The sequence below is a fragment of the Pteropus medius genome, unplaced genomic scaffold (genome assembly GCF_902729225.1).
Source record: "Pteropus medius unplaced genomic scaffold, Ma_sr-lr_union100, whole genome shotgun sequence".
NCBI classification, from domain to species: domain Eukaryota; kingdom Metazoa; phylum Chordata; class Mammalia; order Chiroptera; family Pteropodidae; genus Pteropus; species Pteropus medius.
In genome coordinates this window covers 1,317,538-1,336,910 of record NW_024350924.1, presented here as the reverse complement: position 1 = coordinate 1,336,910, position 19,373 = coordinate 1,317,538, and the positions used below count along the sequence as shown (strand labels likewise).

The window sequence follows — 19,373 nt, the reverse complement described above, 5'->3', positions numbered from 1 at the left end:
TCCTTTCACTTTTCAGGGGGCGGGGGGGACAAAAGCCCTTTTCCTCTCTGAAAAGAAGACTCCCCATTCCGTATTCTTGCGGAGGCAGTTTTAGAAGTATCCGCTCGGCCCTGCAGGATAGAGTAGTGCCTTTCCATAACACATTTAAAGGCTCACTCCTTAAAACTGTCACGTCTGGAGAGCCCTAGATAAGTCAGTAAGGACATGAACGTGATTACTCTCTCCTGGCCCTAGTATTACAGGCAGCTATCAATTCCAGCTCATTTAGGCTGATCCAATCCCAGCACCGAAAGCCATTTCCATATTATTATACCAAACTGGAAATTACAGAGGCTGCGTATTCTTCTGCAAAGTCTCCAATTTAGGCTTATAACTTAGCACTAGGTTATTAGTGACATGCATCATTATTCTCAAGATACATTCTATCTGCAAAATTTTGTTCTCAAATCCTTTGGAAGATCTCAGCTGTGCTGCTCAGACTCTCTGCTAGGCAAGCGGCACTGTTCACGCTATGCTCTCTTTACCACGGGCTTTGAAAATTAATATTTGATCATTGATTCTTTGCATTTACATTCCCTCGAGCCCTTCTAGTGGGGAGAGAAACATCACAGAGCGAGGCCACAGAGCAAGTTAGTGGGGAAGCTGGAGTTAGAAGGAACTGGGCTTTCATTAAGTGGGATCTTGCCGGGCCTTAGAGCTTCTGTGTGGAAGCTACGACCATGCGCTGACAAGAAAAATGAGAATCTCATTTCAATTATTCTTTTAGTCTGGATGTAGCTTGTTTCAGCCAAATAACTCAAGTTAGGGAAAACCAAATATTCAAGTTGAGGAATGGTAGCAACCAGCTCAATTGTTCTGATTGCTTTATTGAATCAAGAAAGTCAACGAAAAAGGTTGGACATTTTACCTGGTCCAAAATGATTAACTGCTCATGCCAGAAAATCTCTAAAGTTTTTGTCAACTATAAGATCCTATTATTTTGTCATTCCATCAGTGAAATCAGTTGAATTTAGAGACCAGAATTTCTAACAGCTAGAATTGCTCGAGTGGGAGAATCTGATGAAATAAATGCCTTTGCCTTATTTTATGGCTAAATTGAAACTGTGTGGTTTCAACTCCCATTTCCTGAATGTGAATCTCAGATTAGACAGTTTCGTGGACATTCTATTGTTTAATTCTCACCACGACCCTGTGGGGTAAGAATCATGGTTCCATGTCAGCATTAGGTAGCAGCACCCCAAGGCAGCGGACTTGGGTGAGGTCCTATGAGCGTCTCCAGAAACTGTGCTGAGGTTTGTGATCAGTTTAAACCAATGGTTCTCTAAGGGAGACACCTGGGCCAGCAGCATCAACCTCACCTGGGAACTGTTAACAAATCAAACCCTCAGGCTCCACCCCAGACCTACTGAATCAAAAACTCTGGAAGCTGGCTCGGGCAAGCTGTTTTACTAAAGCCCTCCCGGTGATCCGGATGCACGCTCAGGTCTGAGAACGATTTGCTCAAGGGCAAATATGACAAAGATTGAGGAATACAGATGTTTCTATTTTAAGAAAAGGCGATATATATATCAAACTCTGAAATTAGAAAAGGTAGGCTGGGATACACTGATGACCCAATGAAGGACCGTTTGCTTTTTAGGAAGCATGCACCACACGTTTTAATTAGGAATACTTCCCCGATGTATTTAAAATGGGATTTCAAGCTGCAAGTCTTTAATGTACACACATTTTCTCTTTGGGAATTCAGTTCATTTCAGTTCTTATTTACATTACTTAAATACAGTAACTTACTTAAATTGCATTATTTAAGTGTAATAAGAGGCGTACACACTCAATTTTGTCTTAGACTCTTTTGCTTCAATTATTGAGTACCTGGCACATAATAAGTGCTCACTACGTAGTTGTGAATAAATGTATAGAGTCCTATTATATGCAAGGTCCTCTGTGTGTGTGTGTGTGTCTGTGTGTCTGTGTGTGTGTTAGTGTTAACAGTGATGACCTTGTAGGAGAGATAACAAGTAAACACAGATAGGAGAGATAACAAGTAAACACAGATAAATCACGTACAGCAAGAACTAAGTGATGAGTCAAACCATTAGGCATGAGCAGAAGTAGTGAGAGGGATTTGGCAAGGCTTCTTGGGCAGGTGGAACTTAGCTTGGGATAGGATTTTCATGGGTCAAGAAAGTCAAGAAGATGATAACGGGCAGGGCGTTTTCAGGCTTCATGGTATACTGGGGATGATGTGGAGATGGATTTTGGGTCCAGGGCTGTGGAGTGAACAATTTATCCCGAAAGACTATTCAGTGGAGTGAAGAGATAACAGAACTGTTATTTCATGAAAATCATCTTTTAAGTAGGTTTAATTTAAATTAATGAGAGGGTCAACAGTGGAATCCAACTATAGAAATCCCAACACGTTTTACATTATAATGCTATGTCTCTATCACGCAACCTTACGCACACATCGTTGACTCACATTTTGCCTTCGTCCACTGAATTGCTGCTGCCGAGTCACATTTTGCCATCTCTCATTCATTGTACACACACATAACTTATCAGAAGCAATTAAGTTTATGGGAAGAAAACCGCAAGTCAATAATGTGCCCATAAGCTGCATTAATAGAAGTGCAGTGTATTATTTAGAAAAAAGATGGCAAAAATACTTTTTTTTTTTTTAAAGCTGGCTCAAGGCTTTTAATAAAGATCAGCTGTATTGTTTCTATGGCTTTAATTTTTATCAGCACTAGTGATATCCGTGTTGACACTGTTGCTAACATAAGCTCCTTGTTCGTGTCACACTCAGAACTTCAAAAGTTTTGCATTCACTGTCCCAGAGCACTTTTAGGGGAAGTTAGGGCAAGACCTCTGGCTGAAATTTTCCAGAAAAATCTGGAAATGTGGAACATCATGATCATCACCATCACAGACATCAGCACTTTAAACTCTTCTACATTTTATAATTTACCAAGCAATTTCATGTTCATTAGCTCAATTTGATTTTCACATTAACTCTGGAGAATGAATACTATTAGCCCCATTTTCTAGATGAGAAAATTAGCTGTCTAGAGCAGTGTTGTTCATAGAAATGTAGTGTGAGCCACATAGGTAATGAAAAGAAACTCTGGCATCATCACAAAAGCAAAAAGAACCAGTTAACATGAATTCTAATAATATGTTTTATTTAACCTCGTATATTCAGAATATTATCATTCCAACATGTAATCAATCTGAAAATTATTAAAGAGATAATTCACATGCTTTTCCTGTTTGTTTTGTACTAAGACTTTGACATCCAGTAAATAATTTACATTCCTAGGACATGTCAAATTGGACTAACCACATTCTCATGTTCAGTAGCCATAGGTGGCCAGTAGCTACCAGTTGGGATTGCACAGGTCTAGAGTAGCGGTCCCTAACCTTTTTGGCACCAGGGACCAGTGCTCCTATGAGAATCTAAGGCCTGATGATCTGAATCGGAGCTGAGGTGGTGATGCTAGCTCTGGGGAGCAGCTGCAAATACAGATGAAGCTTCACTGGCTCGCCCACCCACCACCCGCTGCTCACCTCCTGCTGTGTGGCCTGGATCCTAATAGGACACAATGGCTATCTGTCCGCGGTCCAGGAATTGGGGACCCCTGGTCTAGAGAACAGAGTGGGAATGTAGAAAAGTCTCCCAAATAGTCAGAATAGTACTCACAACTCAGGAAACCATAAAGACAATTAGAAAGACCTTTGCTCCTGATCTAATGCTTGTTACCTAGAATAGCCATAAAAAGGAAACAAACTAGCCATAAAGAAAATGACTTTGTGTCATTCAATCCAAGTGCGTTCCAGTGTCTCACATTTCATTTTCTAAAATTTTATGACAAGTGTGGGAAAGAAACAGTTCGAGCCCTTTCTAGCACATCGTCTGCAATAGAGAAATCAGAGTGAGTTGTGCTTCTCACAAACTTGAGAACAGAGCATCAGAAGCCACCTTATTTCAGACTTTTTCAGAGTCTGACCATATTTCAGGTGACAGAATCTGACCAATGGGGAGGGACTGAAATTTATGTGGTAACGTCCTCTAATCAGCAAGTCTCAAATCAATCAAGTGCTGTCTGCCTTTAATTAGAGGTAGCCCTCACTGCCAATAACACAGTCATGTGATCGTACATGAAAATATTTCCTGTGCATTAAAAGGAGAATTTACATGGAAATATGGACATATGTGGATTGAATGAAAAATGGTGCATATCCAATTGCCAAAATTTAGTTATCATTTAATCGGAACTAATTATGAGGTATGAGGCTTTTATTATCAAAATATTAATGCAAACATTTAAATTATTTAGAAATAGAGATTCTCCCAAAAGCTTTATTTGGGACCCTTTATTGGAACCATTATCCTTCAAACGCAGACTGAGCCAGAGACGCAGTGCGTGTGAGTCTCCATCGGGTTCACACGCTGCCACGATAAAGACACCAAAGTCCCCAAGGCATTTTGATTATCTGGCACTCACGCTACACTCCTGATCTGGGCCATTTTCTTTTTTGCTTCATGCCTGGCTTCCAGAACAATCATAAACGTATTACAACATATATCTACAAAAGGGAATATAGATGCCCTTAGCGGCTTAGGCGAGATAAGGTCGGTATGAAATGAATAATGAGCTGATGGTTGGAAAACCGGTGCTTTATTTTCACACATGGCCTGTCAGCCACGTGTTATTTAAAGAGAGCTTCTACCGTTTGGGGTAAATCTTAATCTTGGGTTTTAGAGCAGTCATCCTTACATTTTTAGGCCTTTTGTACATTTAAAGAAAGAGAGAACATATAACAGATCCTCTGCCCAGAAAAAAAAAAGTCGTATGTATACAAAATCGTACACATCATTTAAAGTGCTTCACTGCCAGAACCCCTCAGTACCCTCCCCTGGTTCAAACTCTAGGTGTGGAAGCCCCGTTTTTAAGAGTCACTTACAGTAACGTGTTGTGCTGAGCCTGACAGAATGAGAACCATTGATCAGAATGCATAAGATCTGACTGCCTTCCCAATTATGAATTGTAATTACACAGGATGTAAACACGAGTTTAAGTGGTTATAAAACAGCTCCAATACTCGTCACACTATTAATTTCATAAACTAAATATTTAGCTGGGGTCTTCATAATTAGGCATCAACTGACTGAAAGATTCTTGCAAACATCGCCATCCTATATTTGGACCTATTTTTTTTTTCTCCAAAGGGAGAGAAAAGGAGACGGAGAGTGATGACACTAATCTCTTTGCCTTCAGGTGTTTATCACACCACGAAAGCCAAAACAATTACTCAGGGCTTCATGGGGTATAGGCATGACTGGTAAATAGCAAAATGCTGTTTCCTTGGAAAACGTTTTCTTGCTGTGTTTCACACTGGCAGAGGGAAAACCATTCCCCCACAGGATCGGCCCTCCTTCAGAGCACAAATACAAACAAACGAAAATGACATTATGTTCTAGCCTGCCGGGAGCAAAAAGAATCACCTATTCTTAACAGGACTTCCGGTGTGTGATTTTTCTGCCATTTCCCTTCTTTTATTAGATTAGAATGACTGCCCCTTGTAAGAGCAAAGCTATAATGTGGTGCCATCTGGGCAGGGAGGCTTGAGGATACACACCGTGGTGGTATACTACGACTCTGACGTGACTTGACACATTCTTGTCACGTAGGAATTTGAGTCTATTCAGACAGATGTAGGAGGGGTAGTAATTATTTTTTCTTTCTTCCAGTCAGTCTCACCTCTCCCCTCCCGCCAGAGAATTCATAGTTCACTAATTAAATAATAGTTAAAGAGATGCCTCTAAAAAAATGGGACTAGGTTAAGAAAATGGGTATTATTTTTACTTCCAATTCTCTGTAGTTTGCTTCAGTCGGTCTTGACTGTTAACACAATTAGGTCTTGCGGGAAAATGGTCCAATCTATCAGGTATCAATCATTTCAGGTTAATAAAAACAGCACCATTTTAAATATTACTACATTTTAATTCCTCCAACAGTTAACAATTCTTGGGTGATGGGAGAAGGCAGAGGAAAGATTTCAGCATTTGTTAAATGCTCAATTATATAAATCTAAACAACATCCCCTAAAATCAGTATGTCTTCTTGGTAGACTTATTTCAGAACCTAGTCTACAATGTATTAGGGGAAAATTTTTCTGCCATAATAGATCTCGAATAACTTCATTTTTTTCAATGTTAATATTTTTTTCACAGATGTTATTTTCTCATTTCTAGTTAAATGCAATAATGATTTATGTAAGATATATGTCTATTTCTTAGTTATTTGATCTTCAGATACAAAACGAAGATGGCCATATGTGAGTCACACCTTGCCAGGTGTTGTGAGGGTAAAAGTTCTCTGTTCCCAAGATTGTTGCTGAAAATTCAAAATATGATAGTCGGCATTCTTAATTCCTTCTGACATCGTATTATGTTTCTGTGCAGTTTATGCTGGGAATTTTTTGGTACCTGTTTTAGCTAACTAAAGGGAAAAACTACTTTTAGTGTAAAAAATGATAAAATATAGTCGAACATAAAAAGTTCTTCTACATGAACCTTCGCAATATTTGTGCCTGACCAACATTTGATATTTCTTAAGAAAATCGATTAGGATCTAGTTCTGAGGTAAAGAATTGTTTACCATCAGACATTTAGATCAAAACTCTGGGAGTGTTCCTTATCTATATTTTTCATTCTTGTATATTGTAAAGGCTGTCCCTTTGGATTTTCTTTAAAAAAAAAAAAAAAGCAATCCTAGAGTTTTACCTGGTTATTCACATTGTTCTAAGATGAGGCTACCATTGCCATCCCTGGCAATAACGACTAAGAATAAGAATGGTGGGTAAGGAATTCTAGTTCAGATTTCTGAACCCAAAGCTTTAAATTGCACCCTCATAAACACAGAGCTCTTTGTGTAAATATATAGAACATGTAGTTCAAATTCCCAGGATATTCTCCCCAATTCTGTGAGCAGAGAAAGTGTTAAACGTGTATTTTTTGAGTATTTAATATCAGGTGAAGTGCAATGACCCACTTCCCGTGTAGCACAGAGCACCCACGTCCGAATACAGGGTCTTTCCATCCCAGTAATACTGGGTTATTGATGGAGAATGAAGGTGATGGGACAAAAGATCTGATTTCAGGGTTTCCTCACAGCCACCCCCATCCATCCCAGAGTTCTTACGTCCCAACAAGACCTTTCTTTATGTTACCTGGGTGATCTGTACCACCTTAGTGATGCGACTCAAGGGCATCTCAAGGGCATGACCAAGGAGAGTCATCAGGCAGGGACCGGGACAGAAGTAACAATGAAAGCCGATAGGCCATATGTCTAAACATTTAAAAGTTATACATCAAACTAACATAGTGTTAAATAAAGAATGTTCCATCCTGCTACTTTGACACCAAAGCCTTCGTGACAATCGGAAACCCAGGTGCAGATTTAGAATCTTAGACTGCTCAGAGTTCCGTACTGAAGCCGGGCCCCGAGGCGGCCCTCGTCTATCTCTCCACCTTCGGCTCTTTTTTTTCCCCATCCCTGAGCTCTGGTTTTCACTGCAAGGGGCCTCTAGAGTCTCACTCACTTGTGAATTCCCCAGTGTGTCTTCCTAGGCTCAGGTCACTAATCTGCCCACACATGCTCACCCTTTGCCACCCCCTGCGCCCAGGGATGTGCGCTCACGATGCTGCCCACCTTCAGGTGTTTGGATCCCCAGAAGAGGTGGACACACTCTCTAAAAGTGGGCAGAGAACATCTGGGTAGGGAATCTAGGTTCCTGGCTGCTGAGACAAAGTGGGAGGAGGATCAGAATGAGTCTCTCTAGGCAAGGGCCCCTCTTTACTGGGGCTGAGGTTACTCCTCTGGGCTGTGAACAGAGTGGGAAATAAATCACTTCCACATCACGGTGGGGCAGTCTAATCACTTTCCTATAAACACCAGCACTATCCATGGAGCTGGACCATTGGACAAAGATTTCTTTGAAGTCTTACGCTTACTGGTGGTGTTGATGGAAGGAATCATATTTTTACTTTGTGGTGAACTCGATAGACCAGCTCATATACAAGACTATATTAACTCACCTTAAAGGTTAATCAAGCAGAGACCGTGCAAGAATTAGAACCTTAACTATGTGAAAAACATAGTATCCACTTTTTAGCCCAGTCCTTTCTTAAGACATAATATTGTAGATGAAACCAGCTTTGCAAAAATGCTGGAAAGCAGCAGATGAAATTCACTGAGTTGGGGTTTCTTCAAAGGAACACACTTTCGGAGGGATCTGAGAATCCAGATTAAAAAGAACATTTCATTTCCATTGATTATATACCTAAAAGTGAATTTTTATTAAAAGCAAGATCACATCACTTCAGGAAATTCAGCAAACTATATCTAAATACACTGAACGCAAGATATTCCTCATCAATTTAGATTCTTATAGCCTCGTAAAGATAAAATGCAGATGAACTGATTTAGATCAGGCCTTCATTAAATTTTAGAATTAACTTTTGGAATCCCAGGTATTGAAATGTGCAGTCCGATTCCTGAGCATTGTGACAAAGCCATGAGAGGATAATGGTAAAGTGCTTCGTGGCTAGAAATAACACAGTCTGCCTTTGGTTTATGCTAATAAACGATAAGACAACTTAAATTCCAATTTTAATATTAGAAATCCACCTCATTATAAGTAATCTCAAACTCTGTATGTTATTGGCATTTTTCACGTGTATTCTTTGGTGAGCCTGGAACATAATTTGCTGTTTATACTTCCAATGTAAATCTCCAATTTCTGTTTGGCTACTCTGGCACTAAGCCAGAGCTGTAATTTATTTCCATCTTTTCTTATTTCTTCCATCAAAAGAGACTGTTGGTTTGAATAACAAACATTCAATCGACTCAGACGTGGGGTGGCAGGCAGCACAGGCATTACCTGTTTACCTTTTATTGCCTTCTTTGAATTGGCTTTTCTGGGAACAAGACCAATAAGACACGCTGTTCCTTCATCTAGTTTTTAGCCAGGTTATTTATCAGGAGACATTCCCCCGCCCTATCCCCCGCCCCGTTTCAGCAAGGAGTGGCGACTCGGGGAAGAATTCAGACTGGAAGAAAGCTTCCGACCTGACACTGTCAGCGGTTATTGCTCTACCAAGTCATGTAGGACTTCCTTGTCCTTAAGACTCTGGCTTGGGCTGATAATTGTTTTTGATTCCAGGAGATGCTGCCGCTAACACATTTGTAACCTGTAGGACAGCGGTGTGCTGGGAATGGAACACGCACTGTTTCAGCCACTTGGAAACTTTGCAATGGTTCTCCCCCCCACCCCCCGCCTCCCCTTGCTGCCTTGCACGATAATTGGCCTAATAAAAGGCAGAAACAAGAATTTATTACACCTTGGGCGGTACTTAAAACAAACTTTATTCTCAGGAACAGCAGTTATGTCTACTTGCTGCTGTATGTTTGATATTTCCTCTAAACACTTAGTCTGAATATATTCAAAGTCAAATTGCTAATCATTCATTTTCCCTGCGACTTCCCTGGTTTCCCCAGGTTGCCTCTTGTGATTCTCTATGTAAACACTGTATTTGGAAAGATACATAGATCAGCATCCCTAGTCACACGATCATATCAATCTGTGAAAATAGCATGACTTAAAAATAAAAGTCTCTTAATACTCTGCCAACAGGCTTTGGCATAATCTTGGCAATCGCTTAGATTTTTTTTTTTTCTGATATAATTTTCCCAAGTGGAAATAGTCTCATATTTTGCAGAAGTTGTCCAAGCTACTGAACATCATTCCATCTTCCTGGGTACCAAATTCATCAGCTGAATGTATTCCGTCCACATGGAAATCAGTAAAGTGAGTGTGACACTGCTCGGTGGCTGCTCCTTTCATCGTAAGAAATTGCAATACAGATTCCTGAAATCATTTAGGCAGGAATTTTTATTCTTTAAATCTTCCAGTGTTAAAGCAACAAGAAAAACACTTAGAATGTCCTTTGGTGGAATCTTATTACACTTGTTATATATGTAAACTGATATTCTTTGATGCCAGCACGCTCATTGCCCTTACAGAGAGATCTCTGCACAATGAAACAAAACAGAACCAAAGAGGACAAAGTAAAATGTCAGTCTCTGCTGATTCGAATTAGATACATGAACAGATTGTCTGGTAACACAAATTGGCAAGAATACAAAAAATCTACATATTACAGTATTTCAAGAAAAATAACTTCATTTGAATACAAAAGGATAGATACACTTTCTTTTTTCCCTATGCTGCTCTTGGACAGTGGACGTGCGCTCGCACTGGCTGGGATGACTCAGCGCTGCTAGGATATGCGGGATACGACTGGCTTGAGCTTCTGGAGGGAGCTGTTACACGTGTGCGTTACTAACATCGGACAAGGAAATCTTTCAACCAACAAGGGTTACAGAGCAACGTTCACTAAAGCACAGGTCGGAAGGGACTCGGGGACTGAGGCAGGCCAATATGGCAGCTCGAACAGATGTCCTTAGACCCACAAAGCACTGCCAGCAAAGAGCCTCCTAGTTGGTTGGTCCACGTACTGGGCCAACTGGTACTGGAGCCACTGCGTAAGAGTAGCAAATGTTTTTAGGTTGGTTGATTTCTTCTTCTTTCTTTCTTTCTTTTTGTCTTTCCTGTTTGGAGGGCTGTCGCAGCCTTACCAATAGGCGATAAGCTCTGCAGCTGGCGATGTGATCTGCGGTGCTATTATCAACAGCTGCCAACTCCTCTGGAGTCAGAAATTAACAGTCTTGACTCGGATGTGCTGTCCACGGCTGATAAATATGGCTTAGTTCAGTCAGGCCTTCGTCGATCGCACACTGTTTGAGTGGGGGTGTCGGAGGGCGCGTTCCCTATGTGAGCTGCAAAGGCTCGCGTCCTGTTTGCTTCCCCTCGCCACAGGCCCGTCTGGCGGCAGCGGCCGCCGCCTAGAACCCCAGGGGGCTGGCTGTCGCCAGCAGAGCGGTCAGCAGCAGCGGCAGCAGCAGCAGCAGCAGCAGCAGCGCCCGGGGGCCCTGCAGGGACGCCCCCTGGCCGGAGTCAGAGCCGCAGCTGCCCGCCTCCTCGCAGCGAAGCTTCTCGCACAGGATGCCCGTGTAGGCGGCCGGACACAGGCAGCGCACGTTGTTGTGACACGTCCCTCCGTTCTGGCAGTGCAGGAGCTCGTTGTCGCAGACGTTCGCTGCAGAACGAGGGGGAGGGGAGCGGGGCACGGGGAGGAGAAGCAGAATCAATTTAAGTTCATCTGGTACATCATGTTTTCAGCTTAAAAAAAATCTCTATCGATCTCGCGCTCGCCCCTCCCTGCCACAAACTAAGCATGGGACTCCAATTTCCAAACAAATGTAGTTTGCTGCCTTTGTTTCCATCGCATTAGTTCTTTCCATATAGATTTTTTTTTGCTGCAGCCTGGGATATTATCATTGTCCATTTTAGGCTATCGAATACAAAGTAACATAATACTCCTGGTGTGGCGGTAGCTTCTCGTCATGGAACTGGGACCTGTGAGGACCTCCTAGGTTTTTAAAGGACAAGTGCCTGATACAAGAATGCAGAGCTTTGAAGCCAGGTGATGGTAATTACGATGCAAAGCAGTACTGCTAAAATGACCGAGAACCTCTAAGAGGTGCGACACCCTCCCTGCAGGTGATTCTGGCTCTGCATGCATGCAGACGGCAGCCAGCGAGGAAGCGTGGGGATGGAAGGGATCGGATGGGGACAGGCAGCATGCTCCAGGCAGGCGGCAGCCAGAGCGGAAGAGAGAAAGCTGTTTCAATGGAGGAGTGTGAGGAAGAGCAGTCGCTTTTCCCCCTGACATCCTATTAGGAATATTATTTTCTTGTAAATTTGGGAAGTAAAAGCGATGGTGAAACCCTGATTACCAAAATTTCACTCTGTCCATCAATTAACATCATTCGTTTGAATAAATCAAGACAAGCAATTCCAGAGACTAAAATTCATTCGGTGTCCCTGTCATGTAACTTTCATCTCTAATAATTTCTTCTTTTCCCCCAAATTCTGGTGATCCTCATTCATTCCATGTTTCCTATTCTTTGAGATAATCAAGGTTTCACTGATTTAGCAGAATGTTAAATAGAACCCAGGGAAATTAAAACAACAACACGGAGTAAAAGAGCCAAGAGCACTTCCCAGCGACATATGCTGCTTAAGCACTTAGTATGTAGACTCGCTCTGGGAGGGGCAGTGGGGGCAGAGCAGAAAAAGAAGCTTTTTATAAATTATAACATTTTTCAGTTTTTAAAATGCTGTGGTCAAATTTCCCCAGGGGCACCACATGAATTAAACACACACACATACACACACACACACACACACTCGCACACACGTGCACGCTCTTAATACTATTATAAAGTGCAAAGCATTTAAAAAAAAAAACCCATCTCCCAAGTAATAATTCAATAGAGAATGTTGCCTTGTCCATTACTCAGGTCCAGTAGTCAGTCTCTTTCAAAAGAAGCTTCTTAAATACAAACATGCTAACGCTCTGTGTGCAAATGAGCTGAGAAAGAATGGTGTGGCGGATGCTCACAGAATTAATAACAAAGTGGCCTAAAAAGGGCCCTGTTTTACCACCTTCCACAACAATTCCTTGGTGACTTCTAATACGGTTGTAGAAAGTATTGGTCTAATTTTCAAATGTACCCACACTTGCTACTTATAAATGTTAGAAGTGACGATTAAGGCCCATTAAATCCTTCAGGCTCAAAATCTCAATATAGGACATGGTGTTCCAGCTATAAATGATATAGCTAATGATTACATAAACGATCTCTCATTGGGTGGTTAAGAAACCATGAGCATTAGACCCGAATTATAGTATTTTATGAGTACTGGTTAAAAATGTCAAGAACTGTAGTCAGGAGGCCAAGTCTACAAATGCAGAGTATTTAGATCATGGTCAAAAGTGACAAGTGCCCCTCCCCGCCCCTCCCACCCCCACCTTTTCTTGATTTGCTGTTCATTTGGAAAGCATACACAGGTTTTCAGGATTTTGTTTTGCTTACACTTCAGGAAATATCTGTTTAATTGGGGCAACATGGAATAAACAGATCCAAATAACTGTTTCCATTTTAAGTTAAAGATTTTCAGCATTTCTTGTTCTAGGCAGCAGATTGCTGAATGGGATATTTCCTTTCATTTGGACACCGGAGGTAGGGAAATATCTATTTCATCAATATCGATAATTGCTTGCCTTGAATAATTGAGAAGAAATCAATAGTTAATTAAATATCGCTCCCCTTAAAAAAAAAAGAAGCTATTTTTGCTTCTTCTTGGACCTGAATGTAAATCAGTTGTTGAACAGAGCTTTCTTTTTTTCAAAAAGTTGGTGATTAAGTTAAAATTCAATACTTTTCCTACATTTAAATAATCTACTGGTTGATGTTGATGATAGTGAGAAATTTAATAAGTACACAAGGAACAGATGTAACCTCATGGATTGGGAGAATATATTTTCTGTAAGAGACAAACAGGAAAACAATAAAACCCTAAAATATGTTTCATTACTGTAGAATTCCTCCAAGACCTGGTCTCTTGGTTATGCTATTCTTTCAACAGACACAGAATTCGACCACATGCTCAGAACACTCTGATGGGATCGTGTGCCACAAACACATCTAAACCTAACTGCAGATCTCGCCCCCTATTCATAAACTTATGCTCCATCTTCGTATCACTTTGAACCAAAATTGTGGTGCTTAATGAATAAACTAGGTGGTTAACAATGATCATTTGTGCTCTTCTTCAGCATAGGAAACCTGTACTAAGTAATACAAAGAAATAAAACAAATATAAAGCATTATCTCTGTTCTTATGGAGTTCAAGTCTGGTTGGGAAGATAAAATATATACAAGAAATGACCTAATATTTATTTCATTAAAATGCTCTTATCCATTCTATCCATCCCACTCAACCGGCATATCTGTTGTGTGCCGGGCTCGATTTTATGGTTGTAAAGCTACCTGCCCTACAGGAACTCACAGTTTGGCAGAAAACAGACAAACAAATGAACATATACAGAAATAATTATGATACAATAAAAAAAAAAGGGCCTATAAAGGAAGTATTTGCAAACAGCCAGAGGAACTCAGATGTTGGTGTAAATAATTACTTGGGGGGAGATCATAGTAAGGGGATCGTACTTGAACAGAGGCATGCATCAGACAGACCGCAGGAAGAGCATGGTGGCTGCAGAAACTGAATGAGTAAAGGCAACGAGACATGAAGAGCCTCGTGCTGGTTATTAAGCAATCGTTTCTCAACTCTAAGTCCACCCTTTCTTCTGACATTGAGGCCAGAACCCGGCACGCTGTCTCCTGGCTTCTACCTACGGGGAACACCAGAAAAAGCAGGGAGCAGAGAAAGCAGGGAGAAAGAAGAAGAGATTTCCTTTTTCGTTTCTGGCTCTTCCTAACCGTACCGCCCCAGCAAAGGCCCTTCATCTCAACAGTTGCATTTGGTTTTTCAGAGCTCGGCTTCTTCAGAACCAGCTTCGTATCACCCTTGGAGGTTCTTGCACCAACCTGGCAGCGTTCCTTCTCTGGAGGTTTGAGCCCCAGTTCCCAGGGGCCCCCACTCAGCATGTCAGAGGCACTAGCCGCAGCTAGGCATGACCCTTCCTCAGAGGTACAGGCCCCCGGTCTGTGAGGTGTCTCCTCCAAAGTTTCGCTTCTAGTAACCCCATCCTCTTCCCTGTGATCCCTCAGTCCGAGTGATAGCCGCTTCCTGCTTACACAGTCACTATCTCGGAGTTACTTCCGTGGACTCTCATTTTTAAATTCGAAAACACCTGTTTTAACCATTCCCTTTAATAAATTCTCTCTGTTAAAATACCTGGTGTGATTTCGCTTTTCTCGCTGGAGCCCGAAAGAGAGACACACGGAGCGCGTTAGTGAATGACGAATGGACTGGCGGGGCTAGAATGATAGATGTGCAAAGGGAAAACGGAGACTGGAAAGACAGGCTGCGGCTGGTTGCGAGGGTTCTACGTAACACTGCAGAGTTTGCATGACAGGCAATGGGAAGCTGTCAGAGACCTGGGAGCAGGGTGGTGCTTTAAAGGGAAATAAAAGATGAGGCTAGACCAGAGGAAAAACCAGACTGGAGGCAAGGGGACCAGATAACTCAATAGAATGGGCTTAGGCTTAGTTAGTGCAATGGAGAGAGAAGAGACACACCTAGGCAAGAGAGAGTCTGAGGTTCCCGTTTTTGGTATTTGGGTGCATCACCACGTAATTTATTAAGAAGAGAAGATTGGAGGAAGAATTTGGTAAAGGAAGGAAATGAATTCTTTTCTGGACCTATCGACCTTGGAGGTCTGTCGGTTTTTCTGCAGGAGTCTTGTTATTAGCAGGAAAACTAGTTAAAAGTTCAGGAGACAGGAAAACTAGTTAAAAGTTCAGGAGACAGGTCACCCAGGAGATACAGATTTGGAGCAGGGTTGATGGTGGCCATCGTTACAAAGAGTGAAGGGATAGAGAATAGAAGACTGCATCCTGGCAGAATATAGATTAAGTAGAAATGCAGACTGGAGATAGAACACTGAAGAATATGCTTAGGCCATAGTAAAAGAAACAAAGACCATAAAGGGTCCTGAGAAGAGATTTCAGCAAAATGCAGTGATCATATGAAAGTATAAAATTAATCATAGAAGTCTTCCTGTTGGACCTGACTGTGTCTAGGAATAAACAGACAGACTGGGTGAGTGTGAGAGGAAGGGGACTTTGAACTGGGTAAAGGAAATATGCAAAATAAGCATTGCATGTTCTTGATTGAACATGACAGAGGGATTTTGAAGTAATCAATAAAAGGATTGGAGAAATTTGAGGAATTAACATTTAATAGAGGTTTTTTGGTTGTCAGTCTAAAGTACTGGTTTTCAACAGGACGTGATTTTTGCCTTCCAGGGGACATTTGACAATATCTGGAGAACTTCTTTAGGTTGTCACAACTCCAGTGAGAGCATGCTACTGACCTCTAGTGGATAAAGGGCAGAGATGCTACTAAATATCCCACAATGCACGGGACATCCCCCCACAACAAAGAATGACTCCTCGATTAATATTGGCGGTAAAATGATGAAGGCCTGACTCAGGGTGTCAGCCATAGCAATGAAGATAAGCAGTTGTCCTTATGAATACTGGGGAAGGGAGAAGGAAGACACCTCGGCGATTTTAGATCAGAGACAGTGAGTCTTTAGGTGCGGGACCAGGGGGACTAGAGTCAATGGTAAGTACTAGAAGTTGAAAGGTAAGCGTGGATGGTCTTCCTGGGGGTGTAAATACAGAAGACTGGGACCTAAGGCAGACCTCTTAGTCCTGCTCACAATTAATTAAAGAATAAGAAGAACCAAAATCGCCCTCATGGATTGATTCTACTTTGTTCTGATAGAAAGAGTAAATTCAGCACTTGAGGCAAATTCAGAAACTCTAGATGAGAAAACTGAAAGCAATGTAGGGTAGAACTAGAGCTGGAATCCATGCCTCCCATCAGGAGAAACGCAGGAAATGGTGGTGCACAGGGCTGTATCTACGCTGCTCATATAACAGAAATAAGTCTTCCACAGACCCTCAGTCGATTTCAGTCGTGTTGACCCGCTGCTCGGCTGACACACCACAGCGTGGCTAGGCGAGATCTCATAAATAGCACTAAGTATCACATCTTCTAGTTCTACCCCGTTCAATTCAGACGTAAAATATAACCAAAAATATTGAAGGTCTGGTTTGGGAGTGGCAGATGTGTTGTCTGTGCCCTCACTTCCTCTTCCCGGCACGGAGAAGACACAGCTACTTAGTCACGGCACTCTCTTGCACTAACATCAGGATGCCGGTCAACAAACACAAGGGTTCGGGCATCCTCCATTAGCTGACAGAACTGCCAAGAAGATAAACTCTCACTTACAAGCCTGGCCTCTCCTCCGAGTCATCTTGCACATAGCTGTAGATTAAAAACCCAACTAGGGATGACTTTCTATCCAATATGTGCCTGCAGTTAGTTACACTCTCTTTACCTGCCCACCTGCGTGGCTCTGCCTTTAACTGAAAACTCTGAACTTATTTTATAGAGTATTTACATTAAGAATGTCCTGATTCTCTCCTTATTGTTATTGATAGTCTAAGAGGGTGCTATCTCAGTAAGCACGGAAGGTTTATTTTGAAATCCCTTATATGGTGCTTGATCCAGTATTGGATGCAAATTATTTGCTAGACATAATTCTTTTTAATGACAGAGTATGATTCCTAGATATAGGAAAAGCTAATACTACTTTAATAATAGCTTGACTATATTCTAAAGGGTCATTTTACCATTGATTAAAATAATTCATTTATAGTGTATCTAATATCACAACATAGAACCCCCTGATGTTTCCATATTAGGAATGCTTTCAGATGGAGTGACCAAGATAATCTGTGGCCTCTGATAGGATCAGGTTATGCTATGAACGTGAGCCTCAGACAGAGTCATGTGGCTAAAAAGATGAAGTGTGGGATCCTGAAATCAGCAAGGTGTTAAAATAACTCCCATCACAGCTTCAGGAAGCAAGCCACAACAGTAGATAAATAAGCTCCCACAATTGCTATGAGTCCATAAAAACACTCAAAATTTCCACAGTGAAAGAATGGGCGCGAGCAGCATTTCTTCTTCTCTCTTTCATTTCTTTTTACTGATCTTGTAGCTTGGATGATGAGAGTCACAGGGACATAGCTAAATTATCCCATTCTTTAACCTGATTTTTGTAGGGTTCTTGACTGTCTTACCCATTTGCTCTTTTCAAACTGCAATCTACTGTCAAAATGTGAATTAGGAGACTGATTCCTTTGCTCTCCATTAGTCCTTTCTGGAAGGCGTCGAAAAGCAGACCCGGAGAAGGGCTGGGTGGTGTGTGCTCAAAGAGGCATCAGCCACGACTTAGTGCTGCTACTTGTTCTGTTCTTCTTTTCCTTTGTCACCTGAAGGGTCAGTTATTCCCGTTATGGTCATGATGACCCGTTACTTGACCAAAAGAAAGTTTTCTTTTCTCCGTTTGGGTCTTGTTCAAAGCTATATATTTAGGTTCGCCCTGTCAATGAGCTGCTACGCTTGAGCAATGCTCGGTCTGCATTTATAGACTTGAAAGTTTCTCTTTTTGGCTTTGTCTCCTGCACTTCAAGGAACCGATGCAATACGTTACCATGACAGCCTTTCTTGATGGTTGCATTAATAAAGTGACCTCTACCTTCACCACCTGAAACAAGCCCAGGATTGCTGAGGGAACGGTGTTCCAAATTGTTCCCGTCCTTTTCAAAGAAGCGTCAAAGAATGAATAACCTCCACCAAATAGGCTAATAACAAAGGCATGTGTGCAGCATTCAGTTCTGATTTAGGCATTTGAGAGTTTGTGACAGGGAGATGAAAAGCTGGGATTATGACCCATTTATTCAGCCTTGGCGGCTGTTTTACTAAGTTGGGAGATGGAAGATATAAAACTGAACCCATAGGTTAGCTCCTGAGGTATGGAAGAAACTTTACAGACTGATGCCTAACGGCCTCTGGAGGAATTCTAGGTACGCTAATTGCATTTTTTCCCATCTTTTCTCACTTACATCTGGCCATGATCGGTGATGTGGTGCAGTGGAAAAAAAACATTGATTAGGAGTCATGAAATGTGAGTTCTAGTTGACCAGCCATCACTTTGCTGTAAGGCCTTGGACATATCATCAAACTACTTAGTGACATCGATCTCTCCATCTGTCCATCATCCGGCAGCCACCGTTCTAGAAAATGGGCACACCGTGTGAGACAGATCGACGATACAGCTGCTCCTGTGGAGCTTACATCCTCGTGACAACTAGAAGGTCCAGGGAAGAGTCGTATTTGTAAAGTTTGCTCGAGCTTTATAATTTGCATGAATATTTTTTTGTGGAAGGCCTATCGTCTTCAAAGTCAAAGAGTGAGAAACTCCTCCTCTTTTTGATCAAACACTTGATGACTGTAGGGCTTCTTGTCCAAACTTATGCGTCCTGGTGATGACTCAGGTGGCTGTTTTCACGTGCCTGGTTTTGCCCATCGGTCTCCCGTGGTGCCCCGTGGAACAGGGACAGTTTTCCCCCTTCACTCGTACTGATAGCCTGAGGGGGTGGGCTGATGGGAAGAATTTGTGATTCAGGTCTGGTCTCTGCGGTTAATGGGCTGCATGAACTTGGGAAAATCATTTAACCTCTTTGTGGCCCTCTTTCCTCGCTTCTAAAGCAAGGGTAATAACACTTGTCCTATCCACCCACCTCGTGGTCATTGGAAGCTTCAAGGTGAATGATGTGGAGGTGCTTTAAAAA

The 19,373-nt window shown here is 41.9% G+C and overlaps 1 protein-coding gene across 3 annotated transcripts in view; it reads right to left on the bottom strand.

The window, feature by feature from the left end:
* Window positions 1-9,741: 9,741 nt before the first annotated feature.
* NTNG1 (netrin G1) overlaps window positions 9,742-19,373 on the bottom strand; it is a 289,039-nt gene continuing 279,407 nt past the window's right edge. For 2 of the 3 annotated variants that reach the window (XM_039841024.1, XM_039841023.1), the window contains exon 6: window positions 9,742-11,224. In XM_039841024.1, coding sequence (XP_039696958.1) covers window positions 10,971-11,224 — 254 coding nt within the window. In that variant the 3' untranslated portion in view covers window positions 9,742-10,970. The remainder of the gene's footprint in view (window positions 11,225-19,373) is intronic. The other variant, XM_039841022.1, reaches the window with a different exon arrangement.